We start from the raw sequence: 18492 nt of genomic DNA, 5'->3' as shown, positions 1-18492 counted from the left end.
TGAGGAAAACTACAAAATACTGATGAAATATAAAAGAAGTACTAAATAATTGAGAAATATTCCATTTTCACAGTTAGAAAGACTCAGTATTGCCAAGATGTAAGGTTGTCCCAACTTGATCTATAGAGTCAACTCTCCCAGTTAAAATCCCAAGAAATGGACTTCCCTGGTGGCGCAGTGGTTAAGAATCTGCCTGCCAATGCAGAGGACATGGGTTTGAGCCCTGGTCGGGAAGATCCCACATACCGCGGGGCAACTAAGCCCGTGACCCACAACTACTGATCCTGCATGCGACAACTAATGAAGCCTATGAACCTAGAGCCCATGCTCCACAGCAAGAGAAGCCACCACAATGAGAAGCAACAAAGAGTAGCCCCCACTCACCTCAACCAGAGAACACCCGTTCACAGCAATGAAAATCCAATGCAGCCAAAAAAATAAATTAAAAGAAATCCCAGGAAATTATTTTGTGAATATTGTCAAACTGATTCAAAAATTTATAAGAGGTAAAAGGCCCAGAATAGCCAACTCAATATTGAACGAGTAAAACAAAGGTGGAGAACTGTCACCACCTGACTTCAAGACTTACTATAAAGCTACAGTATTCAAGACAATGTGGTATTCGTGAAAGAACAGACAAATAGATCAATGGAACAGTATACAGAGCCCTGAAGTACACCCATGTAAGTACAGTCAACTTATCTTTGACAAAGGAGCAAACAAAGACAATACAATGGAGTAAAGACAGTCGTTTCAACAAATGTTACTAGAACAACTGGAAATCCACATACAAAAAACTGAATCTAAACACAAACCTTACACCCTTCACAAAAATTTACTCAAAATATATCATTGATCTAAATGTAAAATGCAAAACTATAAAACTCCTAGAAGATAACATATAAGAAAGGTTAGATGACCTTGGGTATGGCAATGACTTTTTAGCTATCACATCAAAGGCATGATGCATGAAAGAAATAATTGATAAGCTGCACTTCATTAAAATTAAAAACTTTTACTCCATGAAATACAATGTCAAGGGAATGAGAAGACAAGCCAAACTGCGAGAAAATACCTGCAAAAGACACAAATGATAAGGAACTCTTCTCCAAAATATACAAAGAACATTTAAAATTCAACTATAACCCGCTTAATAAATGGTCAAAATACATTCACAGACACATCAGCAAAGAAGATATACAGGTGACAAGTAAGCATATATGAAAAGGCGTTCAACGTGTCATCAGGGAAATGCAAACTAAAATGAGATACTACTTACTATACACCTATCAGAATGGACAACATCCAAATAGTGCCAAAACTGTGAAGCAATAACTTTCATTCATTGTGGTGATAATGCAAGATAGTACAGTCCCTTTGGAAAGCAGTTTTCCAATTTCTTATACAACGAATCATACTCATACCATATGATCCAGCAATTATGCTCCATGGTATTTACCCTAAGAGGTTGAAAACATATCCACACGAAAACCTGCACACAGTTGTTTACAGCAGAGTTATTAATAGTTACCAAAATTTGGAAGCAATCAGTAGGTCCTTCAGTAAATGAATGGATAAATAAACTGTGATACATTCAAACAGTGGAATATTATTCACTACTAAAAAGAGATGAGCTATCAAGCCATGAAGGACATGGAGGGAATGTAAATGCATGTTACTAAGTGAAAGGAGCTGACATGAAAAGACTAAAAACTGTATGATTCTAACTATATGACATCTTGGAAAAAGCAAAACTAAGCAGCCAGTAAAAACTCCCCTAAACCGAAGAGCTTAGGGGAGAGGAGGCAATGAATAGGTGGAGCACAGAGAATTTTTAGGGCATGAAACCATTTAGTAAGATACTACTGTGTACATGTATTGGTGAATACATGTCATTATACATTTGCCAAAACACACAGAATGTACAAAACCCTAATATAAACTATGGATTTTGGCTGATAATGATGTGTTGATATACATTCATCCACTGCCACAAATGTGCCACTCTGGTAGGGATGTTGCTAGTGGGGGAAGCTGTGTGTGTGTGCGCACAAGGCTATATGGAAAATCCCTATACTTTTCACTCAATTTTTCTGTGAACCTAAAACAGCTCTAAAGAAATAAAATATATTAATAAATCATTTTTAAAAGATAATAAACAAATGCCAACTCTGAGATAACCCAGTTGTTAAAACTCTAAAAAAGAGACGTCAAAACAGCTATTTAAAACTATAAAGCACTCAGTCCAACAATTTCACAACACATTTTTTGTTAAAGACATGTGCTACATTCACCAAGATAGACTGACTACAAGCTGGGCCATCAAAAGACTGTAAATAAATCTGAATGGAATGAGATCACAGCAAGTTTACTGTCCGACAGAAATAGAATTAAATTAGACATCAATAATAATAAGCAATCTAAGAAAAACACGTATCTAGACATTACCTCTCTATAATTCATAGGTCATAGATGAAATAAAAAAGGAAATTAGGAACTGTTTTAACTGAATGACCATAAAAAATATATATAACACATTTATGGGATGCAGCTAAAACTGTTTAAAAAGAAATGTATAGCTTTAAATGTTTATACTGGCAAATAATGGATCTGAAAATAATGACTTTCCGCTTTGCAAGACCAGAAAAAAAGATTTTCCTCTTCCAAATTTAGGATAAAGAGAACAACAATAATGGAATAGAAAAGAGGTCAGTTGAGAGAGATAATAAAAAGAGCCAAATATGGGCTTCCCTGGTGGCGCAGTGGCTGGGAGTCCACCTGCCGAGGCAGGGGACGCGGGTTCATGCCCCGGTCCAGGAAGATCCCACATGCCACGGAACGGCTGGGCCCGTGAGCCATGGCCGCTGGGCCTGCGTGTCCGGAGCCTGTGCTCTGCAGCAGGAGAGGCCACAACAGTGAGAGGCCCGCGTACCACACACACACAAAAAAAGAGCCAAATATGATTTGTTAAAAATATCAACAAAATTTTCAAAGGCTTATTAAACTGATTGATCTAAGAAAAAAAGAGAGAGAATACAGATCATTATTATCCGGAATGAAAATTAGTTACCACCAGTAATCTTACAGACATTAAATGTAGACAAGAAAATACTACAAACAACTTTATGCCAACAAATTCAACAACTCACTGACCTAGAAAAATTTCTTTAAATGTAAAAGTTATCAAGATTGATGTTTTAAAAATCAGAAAAAAATTAATTAAGCTATACCTAGGAATGAAATTAAATATGTTTTAAAAGTTTCTAAAAAGGAAACTCTGACACCTGACATTTTTTCTATGCAGCATTCAAGAGAGAAACATCAACCATACAAAAAATTTTTCAGAAAACAGATGAGATCACTTTCTAAATCATTTTATGAGGCCAGTATTATCCTAACACCAAAACTTGACAAAGACGTTACAAATAGAGAGAATCATATACCAATAATATCTCTCATTAATAAAGGTTCAAAATCCTAAAGATTTTTTAGCAAATCAAATCCAACACTATATAAAAAAAATAATATATCATGTCCAAATGGGGTCTACCTAAGGAATGAAAAGTTGATTTTAAACATTTGAAAATCAATCAATAAAATTCAATATGCTAACAGAAAAGAAAATTATCATTGCAATAAAAACATAAAAATCATTTAACAAAATTCAATATACATTCATGATAAAAAACTTTTAGGGAACTAAGACAAGTAGTGAACTTTTTAAACTGATAAATTTACATTGAACACTTACAACCAACATCATACTTAATAGCTGAAGACTGAATATTTATTTACATAAGAACAGAAAAACAAAAAAATAAGAATGTCTGTTTCATCACTTCTATTCAACCTTTTGGTGGAGGTCCTATCCATTGTCATAGGAAAAATAAATAAAAGGTATAAAAATAGAAAGTAGTGAAATGTCCCGGTTTGCAGATTGCATGATTATTTGCATTTAAAAAATACCTGAACTAACTCATTTATTAAAATGAATTTAACAAGTTTGGAGGATACAATGTTAATATTTTTAAAACCTATTGTGTTTTTATATAATAGCAACAAGATATTGAAAGATAAAGTTAAAAATGATTTTATTTACTGTAGCATCAAAAAAATAAAAATAAAAACAACCTAAGAACAAAATGAATAAAAGATGTCCACAATGTCTACACTGAAAACTAGGAAACATTGTAAGAGGAATTAAAGAAGACCAAAATTACTGAAAAGTCACACCACGCTCAGAAAACGGAAAGCTCAATGTTTGTTAAAATATTAATTCTCTTCATTTTGCTCTATCGCTTAAATGCAATCCCAATGAAAACCTTAATTTTATTTTAGAAATTGACAAGCTTATTCTAAATCTTTTGCAGAGTGCAGATAACCTAAATTAAACAAAGCAATGTTTACAAAGAATAAAAGTTGGAACTGTTACCTCACCTGATTTCCAACATCCTACAAAATTACTGTAATCAAGATGATTTGGTATCAGTGAAAAAAGAGACAAATAAATCAATGGAATGTGATAGTTGAGAGTTCAGTAAGAGGTTTACTCATATGTAGTCAACTGATTCTAACACAGAAGCCAAGATAATCCAATGAATAAAAGAAAACTTTTTTTAATAAAGGATGCTAGATGAACTGGATATCCTATGTAAAAACAATCAGTGTTGATATTTACCTCATGCCATACACAAATATTAACTCAAAATGAGGCATGACCTATGTGTAAAATGTAAAACTTCAACATGTCTAATAGCAGGAGATCTTGTGATTTTGGTGTAGGTAAAAGTTTCTTAGAACACAAGAAGTGTAAAACATGAACAACAAAATTGATAAACTGAACTTTATCAAAATGAAAAGCATTCACACTTTGAAAGACATCATTAAGAAAATAAAAAGGCAAGCCACATGCTGGAAAAATTATTTGAACATATCTATCAAAGTGCATGCATGGGACTTCCCTGGTGGTGCAGTGGTTAAGAATCCGCCTGCCAATGCAGGGGACACCTGTTCGAGTCCTGGTCCAGGAAGATCTCACATGCCGTGGAGCAACTAAACCTGTGTGCCACAGCTACTTAGCCTGCACTCTACAGCCTGTGAGCTATAACTACTGAGCCCATGTGCCACAACTACCGAAGCCCACGCACCTAGAGCCCATGCCGCAACAAAAGAAGCCACGGAAATGAGACACCCGTGCACTGAAACTAGAGAGCAACAAAGACAGAACGCAGCCAAAAATAAATATATTAATTAATTAATTAATTATTTTAAAAAGTATATGCATGATACATAAAGAACACTTAAAGTGTCATAATCAGAATATAGCTGCCATTTTTTTAATGGGCAAGACACCTCACAAAAGAAGATGCATAAATGTCCAACAAGAACCTGAAAATATGCTTATCATCATCTGTCATCAGGGAAATGCCAGTTAAAACCACAATGAAACACTTGTACATAACCACTTAGAATGGCTAAAATGTAAAGGAATGACCAGATAAAGGGTTGACAAGGATGCAGAACAAGTGCAACTCTCATTCACTGCTGGAGGGAGTGTAAAATGATTAATGTCACTTTGGAACACAATTTGACAGTTCCGTTTTTTTTTTTTAATTAAGTTAAACATGCACCTGCCAAATAACTCAAGCATTCCACGTCTAGGTATAAAAATAAATGCCCACATGAAATTTATATATGATTGTTCACAAGAGCTTTATATGCCATAGCCAAAATCTGGAAATAATCCAAATGCCTTTTAACAGAATAGATGGATGAAGAAATTGTGGTTTATTCGTACATTGGAATACTGTTCAGAAAAATAAGCAAAATAAAGATACATATGAAGACATGGATAAATCTCAAAAATGGTATGCTGACAGAAAAAAAGCCAAGCTAAAGAGTGCATTCAGCACAATTCCATTTATAAAAATTCTAGAACAAATAAGCTATAGTGATAAAAAGCAAATTAGTGATTGCTGGGGTTAGGGTGGAAGAAGAGATGTATCATAAAAATGCAGGAGGACACTTCCTCTGGGTGTGATGGAAATGTTTATTTTCTTGACTATGATGTTGATTTCAGAGGTATATACATATGCCACAACTGATTAAATGGTACACTTTTGATATTTGCAACTTATTGTACTTCAATTATACCTTGATAAATAGAGAAAAAAAATCTCAAGGACTATGACCTAAATGCATCTAGACTGGGAAAGGTAGATAAATGGGAAAGCTACCTGCAACTTATCATGCTGTTGTATATAAAAACTATGTCTACTAGCATACAATTTTTTTTTTTTTTTAGGTATGTACCTTGGAAAATATATGTAGTAAAAAGACACATGGACATCACAAGTCAGTAATCAAATTCTTGTTTGTTTTTTGTTTGTTTGTTTTTTGCTGTATGCAGGCCTCTCACTGTTGTGGCCTCTCCCTTTGCAGAGCACAGGCTCCGGACGCGCAGGCTCAGCGACCATGGCTCACGGGCCCAGCCGCTCCACGGCATGTGGGATCTTCCCGGACTGGGGCACGAACCTGTGTCCCCTGCAAGCGGACTCTCAACCACAGCGCCACCAGGGAAGCCCTCAAATTCTTAACAAAATATTTGAGATGGCTATTATTACTTTAAGGTAACTTTTCAGGCCTTGAAGAACTACTGAGATAGTAGAGCTTTTATAAATTATTATTCATTAATTTCTCCAAAGAAAATTGAATGCAAAAATCTCTTCTGAGAAGTTTGAAAAAATGAAAAATTTCATCAACAAGCTTTTCCTCTCAAATTGCCATCATATTTCTCTTATTGCTTCAAAAGAAAGAAACAATCTGCCCAAAGATAGATAGTTGTTAAAAATATAAAAGACTTAGAATAACCCACTTTGATTCATTAAAAAAGAAAAATAAGATGGAAATAGCAATGCTTTGAAAACTGGAGTTATAATGGCTACAACTTGATATTTAGTAAAAAAATTTCCTCTTTATAAGACTCCAAAAGTAATTTTATTAATAATCAATATAGGCAGTGTGACTCTTCTTCTAATTTAGCTTTTCTTCACATTTTTGACGTGTATTATTAAACTAGAACAAACCAAGGCTGTCCACTAGGGTTGGTTGGATATTTTGTGCCTGCATGAAAATATTCATCCCCTCAGACCAGGTTCCACTCACTAAGGTCCATATCCAGGTGCTACCTCTGTCTAGAAAGGGCAAATTTATCTAATTCCCACAAGGTACCTTGTAAACAAGCAGTAGCCCAGAAAGAAGCACTTCGTTTACAAGTCAGACCACTAAGGACTTGTGATATATGGGTCATTGTTGCTCACTCATATAAAAATGTATTTAAAAAGTCAGAGTTGTAAGATAAAAAAGAAGTTATAATAATGAAGAAAACTACATATTAGTGCATAAGTAAATTAACACATAACATATAACCATATATATAAATAAAATTAATACTAGTATTTTAAGCACTTTATATACATAAATTCAATTTTTTATAAATACTTAAGAGAGAGATTATATTACTATTCCCATTTGAAGACTGAGAAATTAAAACCAGCAAAATTTATTGCACAGAGAAACATAATTAAGCTAGCTACTGGCATTCAAAATCAGATTTTTCTCATTCCAGAATCATTTCTTAGATTCACTCTGCTATGCTGAAATTATATAATCTGAATTATGGGCCTATATATTCATTTTGGCATTTTCATATAAACTAACTTCATCATACTTTTTAAAATATTTCCAGTTTTGCTTTCATCTGTTTATTGGTGAATTTTTTAAACTCTTCAGATTGCAATACAAATATGGACATTTTTAGCATTTATTGCCATTAATATTACCATTGCATAAATGTAGGGTCATATATAGACAAAATTATATACACTAAACAAATTTGCATCTAAAGTGAATGATACTACTTCCAAAGAAGTAATATTTACAGTTTTGAGATTAATAAATCACTGGTGTTTTTACATCATCTTCATCACTACAACTGTTTATCAAACACTAAAATAATGCAAACATGGTACCATTCCTATCTCCTGCCATTTTTAGTTCGATTTTTAAACATTTAGTTGCAAAGACTCAAAAATCTAGATAGGTACCATAACACAAACCAAAATGAAAGGAAAAATGTTTGAGTAAGTTTTAGGGAAAGATACAATAAAAACATATTCAGATAAGATGAACTAATTTCACAAAAGGAGTCAGAAAATTTTATTCCGATTTAAAAATCTGTGTGTCTGAATCATTTACTTTCTTCATAATATTTTATCAAGTGGAGAAGACTACATTGTTTTTAAAATTTTATATAGCCATACAATAATACACTTTAGGAAGTAAGACCTGAATTTATGTATGATGACTATTCTGATATGTGGATTAGATAAATACAAAATTTCATCCAATTCAAACATTCTTATTCTAAAGCCTTCCCAATATTTTATTAAGTAAAAATAGTTTCCCTATTTAATTGGTCAAAGATAGTACAAGATAAACCTAAAAGTGAAGGTTCTGCATTTGCTTTTTCAAAACTAACTGCACTTCATATAAAATAAATGTTATATTTAAAGTTCCAGAGGTTTTCATGAAACTCCAAGATGCGAAGCAACTTAATAAACTTATTTTTGCTACCCAATGTCATACTCACTAAAGGTTTCATTAATGAGTCTTTTAAAGATTATTTTTCTAGTGGTTTAATAGAGTTTTTTGAAATAAACAGCTGAAGTTACTTCAAGATTTACAATATGGTTTATATATTAGAAAGTTAAGAATTAATCAAAGAGAATAATAATAATCTTTGCTTCCAGTACCTTTGTCTTTGGTTATTTACTAGATGCCTCTTGGCTAGAGGTATTTGGGTTAGCAGTGGTTGAAAACATATGGAATCGACAGATGAATGGATAAAGAAGATATGGCACATATATACAATGGAATATTACTCAGCCATAAAAAGAAATGAAATTGAGTTATTTGTAGTGAGGTGGATGGACCTAGAGTCTGTCATACAGAGTGAAGTAAGTCAGAAAGAGAAAAACAAATACTGTATGCTAACACATATATATGGAATAAAAAAAAAAAAGTTATGAAGAACCAAGGGGCAGGACGGGAATAAGGACACAGACCTAGTAGAGAATGGACTTGAGGACATGGGGAGGGGGAAGCATAAGCTGGGACATAGTGAGAGAGTGTCATGGACATATAGAACCTACCAGGTGTAGAATCGATAGCTGGTGGGGGGCAGCCGCATGGCACAGGGAGATCAGCTCGGTGCTTTGTGACCACCTCGAGGGGTGGGATGGGGAGGGTGGGAGGGAGGGAGATGCAGGAGGGAAGAGATATGGGGATGTGTGTGTATGTATGGCTGATTCACTTTGTTGTAAAACAGAAGGTAACACACCATTGTACGGCAGTTGTGCTCCAATGAAGATGTTAAAAAAAAATATGGAAATATTTTAAAGAAATCATTTTTATGTGTTTTAATTGTTGATACCATAATCAGCCTCTGAAACACAGAGGAATTTATTACGTATTTTTTAATATGCAACATCAGGTTCAATTATTTATTTTGAAAAAAGAACTTACTGTGATAGTGTGTAACTATACTTGAAAACTCTAAACTGGACCCCAGTGAGCCCGAGTGTAGTATATGGGAAAGAAGGTGGAGTATAGTCTGGTTTGGTATGTGTGTTGGAGTGGAGTAAAAAATAAAAATTAAATGATATTCACCTAGAAGTAAGCTCAGGTAAAAATAGAAGTCTCAATGCTATGAAACTGTATGAAAAATCTAATCAACATGTACATATATCAAATATTATATTTCAGGGCCAGTAAATTTTGAGGATTAATTAATTAATATCAATTTGTATATTTTCTCTTCTATATTTCCTCTTTATATATTCTAATCATTTATGACAAAAATTCTATTTTTAATTTCTGTTGTTTAACTTCAATGGGCTCTGTGAATACATACAGCAATAGATTAAACTAATGTATGAAATGAAACCATCCACTGATATATTTCTTCCATATTACTCATTTATGTTCCAGGAAAATAAGGATGGATATTACAAAAATAAGTTTAGTTTGTGAAACTGATGTTCATGAAGAGTTTAATTTTAAAATAGAACTTTGTAAGCCTAAAATTTAATTTGTTTATAACATTCATTCATCTAATAAATAAATACTGATTTATCATTTGTGTGCAATCAATGCCTGATATCAGAGATCTGAGATTATATTATTATACATTGCCCGAATCAGTTTGTCATTAATTTAGTATGACATGATGTGTTAAAACATTTTGTTTAGAGTCAAAGGCTTAGGTACATACTAATGCAGAAACTCAAAAACAAATAGAATTCCAAATAATCTGAAAATGTCACAAATATTAATTATATTTAAAATTATGCCATAGATTATATAACTAGGTACAGGGACGCAATATTCTACTGACCCTCTGAATTTACACTGTGCTTTTTTTGAAAATACATACTCTGTGTGTGTGTGTGTGTGTGTGTACATCTCTATGTGTACATATCTGTGTGTATATATATAAATATATATATATACACACACATTTCAACAGAATACAGCAAATCTTCCATGTAAAACTTGTCTATTAATCCATAATATATTACACAGCTTTACTTTGTTACACTTTGAAAAATAAATTATTCAGAAATTATATAAAAACAATCATCACAGTAATGACTAATATCTCAGGAGTGCATCCCTTTATGGGGTTTGGTCTGTTTGTTCTGTAAATGATTGACTAAATGAAAATTAAAGCAAGAGTTACCAGGTCCAACGATTGAAGAATTAAAAGAAAGAATGTGATTATCATAACTGGCAAATTATAATTGGAAAGGAGATTTTTACCATGACCTTCACATTATTAAAATAGTGATTTTAAAAAATTACAGGTCATCTTTTGCAGTATCGCTATTTTACCTTGGAAACATTCACAAAGAACAGAGAAAGGCAAAATATCAGACTTGTACATTTCATTAAATTAATCTCTGAGAGGAGGAAGTGAAGAAAATGTTCTTTTCTCCAAAGAAAATAATACAAAGTACTAAGAGGAAAGTCATTTGCTCTTCCCAGGAGAATAGCATGCCTGTGTTTAAATCAACCAATCTCTGTTAAAGTTTCCCAGGCGTTACAGTCACCATTGTCTACTCATTCTCTTACTGAACAATAGAAAACATCACTGCTACACCCACGGGGGAAGAAAGTAGGTCACCCTTTAGAGTTTACAACTTTGCTTTATAGCATATATTGATTGTTACTGTTAACTCAGTTCATCTGATTTAATAATATTCAGCTTAAAATAAAGTTTGATTTACCTCAAAAACTTCTTCATCCAAAATTCTTGTTCCAAAAACTGTAATTCCACTGGTGTCAACGATTGCTCTCTCACTTCTGTCAAGTGGTTTTGTGGTTTTCATCTTACAATCAACAATCATTGTCACAGTTTTCTTCTCCACGCTGATTGCTACCCGGTGCCACCTTAAAAAGCCAAGTAATTATTTTGTAAGTTCCAAAGATGTTGCCAAACCATTACTCACATTGAAATACAATGTATTTTAAATTATACACATAATCTGAAAGTATACAAAATGTAGGCTCATTTATTAATCAGTTAACAGGTGACTACTTTCTATTAACCCAGAACAGTGCTAGGTACTCAAAAAGACACACCAGCACTGTAAGATGCACAGCAGGATTGGCTGTCTATGTTGATAAGAAAGTGACCATCCTTTGCTTCACTTTGTGTTGTAACAAAAGCTTAATCTCACCATGTCCTGATGACGGTATTTGATAGAGATTAGGGGCGGGATATGGAGTAATTAATAGTTTCTATGTACGTAAATGCTCTCTTCCAAAATGGAATTCCACTTAAAAAACTTCTGCACGAGAGATCCCCTGAGATAGACTGTTAAAGGGTATGTCTGCTAATTGAATGAACGCTTCATCTGGAACAAATGAACATTCTAATTGTAAGACACAATGTGCTTCTCTGTCTTTAGGCACATTTATTTCAAGTGCTTTCATTTTCTTTTTCCACTTCAATTTCAAGACAGTTATAGATCACTACTGTGGGCAGGATCCAAGACTGAGACACAATATCTCTCCTTTCCAGGGTTGGCAGGAAGTGGGAACATTGAAAGAAAGCATAGTCAACGCATGTGTGGAGTGAGTCTCAATTCACTCTGAAGCTACTGCTCCAGCTAATTCAGGGCAGTGATGACAGACCTGGGGGGAGATGTGGCCAGCCCTTTGGAAACATAAATACCCTAATCATACTGTAAAATGGTGGGTTTTATTAACAGTATATGGTGCTAACATAAACAACTAAGTGGAACACACTTGGATTTTGCAAGCCACTCTATTTTTTTTTTCCAAACGAAAAGTGCTAAATTAATATTCCAGAAGTTTCTAGGACTAGATCCATAAAATAAAGTACCCAAAAAGTTGCAGGAGCCTTTCTAAAATATCTGTTTCATGTGACTTGGCATAGCTACTGATGAGGACCAAGTATATTTCCATGTACACTTAATCTTTGTTCTTTCCATAGCACTTTCAACTAGCATAGGCAGCTGCTTGGTTTGACTTGAGCAAAGATTTATATTAAGAGGCACTTAATACTGTGAGAGTAAAATTTACACGTTTCTGCCAAGAAGCCTGTGTCTTAAATTAAACCATCTCTATTATTGTGGGTATGTGCTTTTCACTAACAGAAAATAAAATTGAATTATTTCAATTGTTGAAAGGTGATTAGGACTCTAAACTTGATATTTTTGTTGAATTAATTTAAGCTCTGATAATAATGTCATAATCATGGTATCACATATAATATTCAAAATATTAAATTAACCCCAAGTTTTGGAGTCATTCTTAATTATTCTTTTTCTCTCATACTACACATTCATATCATCAGAAAATCTGTCAATCTTATATTCACAGTATACGCAGAATTCAAAGGCTCACAACTTTGTCCAAGTACCCATGCCTCTCACCTAGACTCCTGACTGGTCCCTGCTACTACTCTGATGCAACCAGAATGACCATTTAAAAAAATAAGTCAGATCAAGTTTCTGTCTTGCTAAAAACTAATATAATACTCTCAATAAAAACTGAAGTCCTTACTTTTCCTCGCCCTGTCAGTCTCTGATCTCATGTCCAAATTTTTGCTTTCTGATTCCCAGTACCCCAACCACCGCTGCCTCTTTCTCGTTCCTTTCACATATTCTTCACTCTGCCGGGAATGCTCTCCTCTATATCCCCACATGCCCACCCTCTCACTTCCAATATGTCTTTGCTCAACGCAACTATGCCAAAGAGGATGGCTCTGTCTAAAACTGTACACTCTACATTCCTGCCCCTGATGTATTTTCATTCATAGAACTATCATCACTTTTCATATGAATTATTAAGGATAATGATGTAAATTACTCATGAAAGCTCAGTTTTCCCTGCACAGGGATGAAGGTTTTTCCATGGTCCTGACAATGATAATCTGAGTGTGAATTTTTTTTCCACCTGAACAGCTATTTCTTTCTTATGTCTACAACCAAATGTCATATTTCTGATAAATCTTTTTTTAGTAGCCTGAATTCAGCAAAAAAAAATACCAAGTAAATTTAATAAACATTTATTTGTCTTTAGCTGCTCCCTAAGTGATAGGCAATATTCACAACACAGAATTCAGAATTCAGCGTGATTTTGAGAAGAGTGGTTGTTACTGGAAAGTGCGACTACCTGAGTTCAAACCCTATCTCTGCCACTTTTCAAATATATGTTACTTAAACTCCCAGTGCCTCGCTTCCCTTATCTGTAAAATGGGTTTATTAATATTATTTTCTTCCAAGAGTCGTGAAAAATTAAATAAGTTGACTATGTATAAAGTGTTTAGAACAGTACGTAGCACATATCGAGTACTATATAAAGCTTCCTATGATTGTCAATATTAACATGATTGGTAAAGGAAGTCAAATCAGGTCATTCTTCTGCTCAAAAAGTCTACAGTAGGGCTTCCCTGGTGACGCAGTGGTTGAGAGTCCGCCTGCTGATGCAGGGGACACGGGTTCATGCCCCGGTCTGGGAGGATCCCGCATGCCGCGGAGCGGCTGGGCCCATGAGCCATGGCTGCTGGGCCTGCGCATCCGGAGCCTGTGCTCCGCAGCGGGAGAGGCCACAGCAGTGAGAGGTCCGCGTACCGCAAAAAAAAAAAAAAAAAAAAAAGTCTACAGTGACTTTCTATTTCACTTAGAATAAAATCCAAAGTGTTTACAACCACCTACAATGTGTTATACCATTTGGCCTCCCACTGATTCTCCATCCTCATCATCCCACACTGTTTCTGCCACACTGGCATCCTTGATGTTGCTTAGACCAAATCAGCCACACACAGAATCAGAGGTTGTGTATTTGCTTTTCCTCCATCTGGAATAGTATGCTTTTATTTATCAGCATGGCATGCACCCCACCTCCTTCACATGTCACCTTCTTAGTGAGACTATCCCTGACCTCACTCCTTAAAACTGCACTCCCCACCATCATCCCCTATTCTCTTCACTGCTATATTTCTCTCTCTCTCACTTATCACCATCTGATAAACTATTTATTAGTAATTTTTTATCATTCATTATGTGTCTACCCAGACTGTAAACTATGTATGATTAGGTATTTTATTGTTTTGTTCATTTCTACATCACCATTCCCTAGAAACCCTGCATCACACTTTATAAATATTTGTTAAATGATCAAATGAAAGAATTGTTTTCAACACAGCTAAAACATTGGATTATTGTGCTACTTACTTTCCATCTGCGATGTTAACAGTTCTAAAGAGGGGGTAGTCTTCTGGGGCAGGTTTTCCAGTGTGGTCTTCATACAGGAAAACAGGTGATCTCCCAACCTCCACACCAACTTGCTGAATACCATGCTCATTATATATAGATAAAAGAAAAGACTGAATTCCTTTTTTGGGTTTTACTGTAAATAATATTGAAAAATCCTCTGGAAAAGTTCCTCCTGGGAAGAAAATGCCAAAGAGTCAAAAATTCTAAATTTCCAAATTATTCCTTGATCACCTTATTATTTTTGAGCTTACTAAGTGGCCTTAACAGGTAACCAAAGTTCAAACAGTAATAACAATACAGATTTAAAAACCAATAGAGAAGGGATTCTATTAATCTTTGTCTGAAACAATTGTTGAAGCTGTATTCAAACTTTACCACCACTCATTTAAAGCACAAGTATTATGTAAAATTGAATTCATGGTTAGGAAATAAGATCATGGTTCCAGTTCAATATCAAACACACAATAAGCACTTTTAAAACACTTAAGTAGAAATTCTGGTGTAAGATTTGTATTTTCTGCCCTTATCTAATCTGTGGCCATCTATCCTCTCTTTAAAGTGGTATTATAAGGACACAACATATGAAGGTACACTTTTAGTCATTTCTTCAAAAGCTAAAGAGTTTCTGAGCAGTTTTTCCTATCACACAATGAAGTTTCACTAATAAAAATCTTATGTCATTATAAGTCAGAACTTTTAGATACTTGGTTAATTTGATTCTAAATTCAAGAAGGAAGATTTTTTTTTTCTTTTCCCTCTCATCATCATATCCCAAATATCCAGCATTGGACCATATCTACATAAGTTCTTAGTAAGCATTTATTAAATAAATATATAAATTAAATGGTTACCACAAGTATATCTCAGGTAGTTAAGCAATGACTATTGTATGTTTTTTTAATAAAAACACTTCATATAAAATTGTGGGTTCTATTTTTCAAAAATAGTTTTACATATATATCTTATTTAATCCTTTTACTACCCTGGGACAAAAGTAAAGCAGGATGAGATTATTTAAATTAAAAAGTTTTCCATATGCAAAACTGGTGTATATGTGCATATGTAATCAATGATATCTGGGCCAACACCAAGAGATTCCATATTCAGTCCATTCATTCCATATTCTATTATGTATAGTAGTATAAAATAATAAAAATAAATGAATATGACTGCCATGGATTCAAATTCAAAAAACTGTAGGAGACTAGCAATTTTACTTAGAATTTACAGAGGTGATAAGGATGCTTATATGTAAAGATATTTTGTTAAGTCAATTCATCAGAACACTATAATCATAAAATGTTAAAATCACCTGCAATGGTTGGGATTGGTTAAATAAAATACAAAACATTTATACGGTGGAAATCTATGCAGCCACTTAATGTAGTGGAAAGATGTCTTATGAAATGGAAATTAGTTAAAATGTTGTGGAAAGTAAATAAGAATATGTCAGAAAGAAAACAGCCAATTAATGTTAATTATTTGGTTCTAATCTATCTATCTAGAATCTAGATAGATATCTCCAAAATAAAAAGTGTTTAATTAAAATTATCAATTTTAATTTTTAAAATAACTTACCAATAATACAACTTCACTATATCATAAATATATCATAAAAGCCTTGCTTTCATGGCAAAAAAAAAAGATATATATATATATATATATATATATATATATATATATATATAGAGAGAGAGAGAGAGAGAGAGAGAGAGAGAGAGAGAGAGAAAGTTTTGTTTGATTAGATTTGTGTCACAGATATATCCAGTTTTATATTCATGAAAATCAATAGAGAAAAATAATCATGTATATAAAATTGAAAGGTAATAAAACACATCAATTAACAAAAATACCTTTTAGCTGCTTATACTACAAATAAAAATCTGGGTAATTCAGCTTATTATTGAGGGAACTCCACAGCAAATAAGTTTTTTCTTCAAATGAATAGCTCAAAATGTTGAGAATTATAGGACTTCTTTCCCTAAATACCTCAATTTTCAAATATCTCATACATTGAAAAATGATGCTGAAATACTATGAGGTGGAGAAAACAATATCTTTTTCATTTTTGCAAAAACATTATGAAATAAGATCTACATAGAGACATTTAGAAAAAGAGGAATTTCAGAAAATAGTATATTCATATAAGGCTAAATAAGTTGCAACAAATTTTAATTAATCATCCGATTTATATAACATAACTTTTGAAAATTGTCAACTTCAAACGACACTGAGTAAAATCTTTCAATTATGGAAGTATTTCTCAATTTAAAATTAAGCAATATGGTTTTAATTATAGTCTTTACACTATGACCTTTAAAAAAGAAAATTTAGTTGTCTAAAAAATCATGACTTGATGTCAAAATGTTCACAGTATATCCTAGACACCTACCTTAGATTCCTCCCTATTAGATACTAATCAAAGTTGTTCATAACCAACTAAATTTATCAGAGAGAATTCACTATGAGATAAGTTCAACAACACAAAGTCAACCACTTAAGATGTGAAATTTTATCTAAAATAGTAGTGATCAGTATATATGATACAGATAAAATGTGGAATTTTGCAACTTAAATAATATGTTTTGAAATCTATAAATGCAAACTAACAATAAAGCATCCTTTCTATTAAATGACTGCTGTTAAAGAAAAAAAATGTTATTACTACCTTTAATAAGTGTGTATACATAAATCCTATACATGTGATAATAATCATAATTCACTCTGAGTATATCAGATTCAATAGTGATTCTTAAAATGGGCTTTTAACATCAACAGATACTGCATCCATGAATACATTCGATATGAAAAAAGCACAATAACTTTATTATTTGATTTTAATTTTTAACTTGTGTTCAATATATTTCCATGCAGAATATGTCTCCATTTAAATATAATCTCTTTCTGATGTAGCTTAGTGGTTGGTAGGGTTTTTTAAATGGGGAGTGAAGGTCATTTGGCATAGTGGGAAAAGCCCACTTTAGTCTAAAAAAACCCCAAACTGTCTCTCAGCTTCATTCATCCACAGGTTCTGTGATTATATTCAAATATTTCACTTTTCTAACTCCTAATCTATAATTTGGGTTTAAATATTCCCCTTTCCAGGTGGTTATGAACATAAAGATCAATATACACAGTTTCTTGCATAGCATCTGTCCTACAGCAAGTGTTCTAAAGAGGCCAGATAGAATTTGCAAATTACAGCTTCTATTCAGTTCACAGGCACAGAGTTCTCAGATATTTAAATTCAAGGTCTCAAATTGGGACTTTGGAGGACATATACCTTAATTCTACAGAGTATTATGACAATCTGAAAACTCTTACCCCCACCCCAATATTGAAGTTTCCAATAATACTGCTTACTTTATTTATTGGAAAGAAGCTGCTATTTTGTGTTTTCGTAATGGAAGAAAATATATTCCAAATAAATTTTCAAAGATCTTTCTTACTATTTTTTATAGAGAATATTATTCACATTTTCACTGTTCAGATTTTTTTAATGGTGAATGTGTCATTGGTAATTTTTATTAAATGCCCTTTATTATTATTTGACAAGAAGCTCTATCCTCTAGGAAGATAAGTCTATAATCATTTGCACGGGGAAAAAATGAGGTCTTTACCATGG

General features: G+C 33.2%; 1 protein-coding gene across 2 annotated transcripts in view; it reads right to left on the bottom strand.

The window, feature by feature from the left end:
- Nucleotides 1-18492, bottom strand: part of COL11A1 (collagen type XI alpha 1 chain) — a 212646-nt gene that overhangs the window by 170898 nt on the left and 23256 nt on the right. For both annotated transcript variants that reach the window (XM_081224711.1, XM_081224712.1), the window contains exons 3-4: nt 14826-15039; nt 11349-11511 (exon numbers count right to left, since the gene is read on the bottom strand). In XM_081224711.1, coding sequence (XP_081080837.1) covers nt 11349-11511; nt 14826-15039 — 377 coding nt within the window. The remainder of the gene's footprint in view (nt 1-11348; nt 11512-14825; nt 15040-18492) is intronic.

This window comes from Mesoplodon bidens (genome assembly GCF_964165515.1).
Source record: "Mesoplodon bidens genome assembly, chromosome: 2".
In the NCBI taxonomy this organism is placed as follows: domain Eukaryota; kingdom Metazoa; phylum Chordata; class Mammalia; order Artiodactyla; family Ziphiidae; genus Mesoplodon; species Mesoplodon bidens.
Note: the sequence above shows the minus strand (reverse complement) of the source record. Positions and strands in the feature narration are given on the sequence as shown.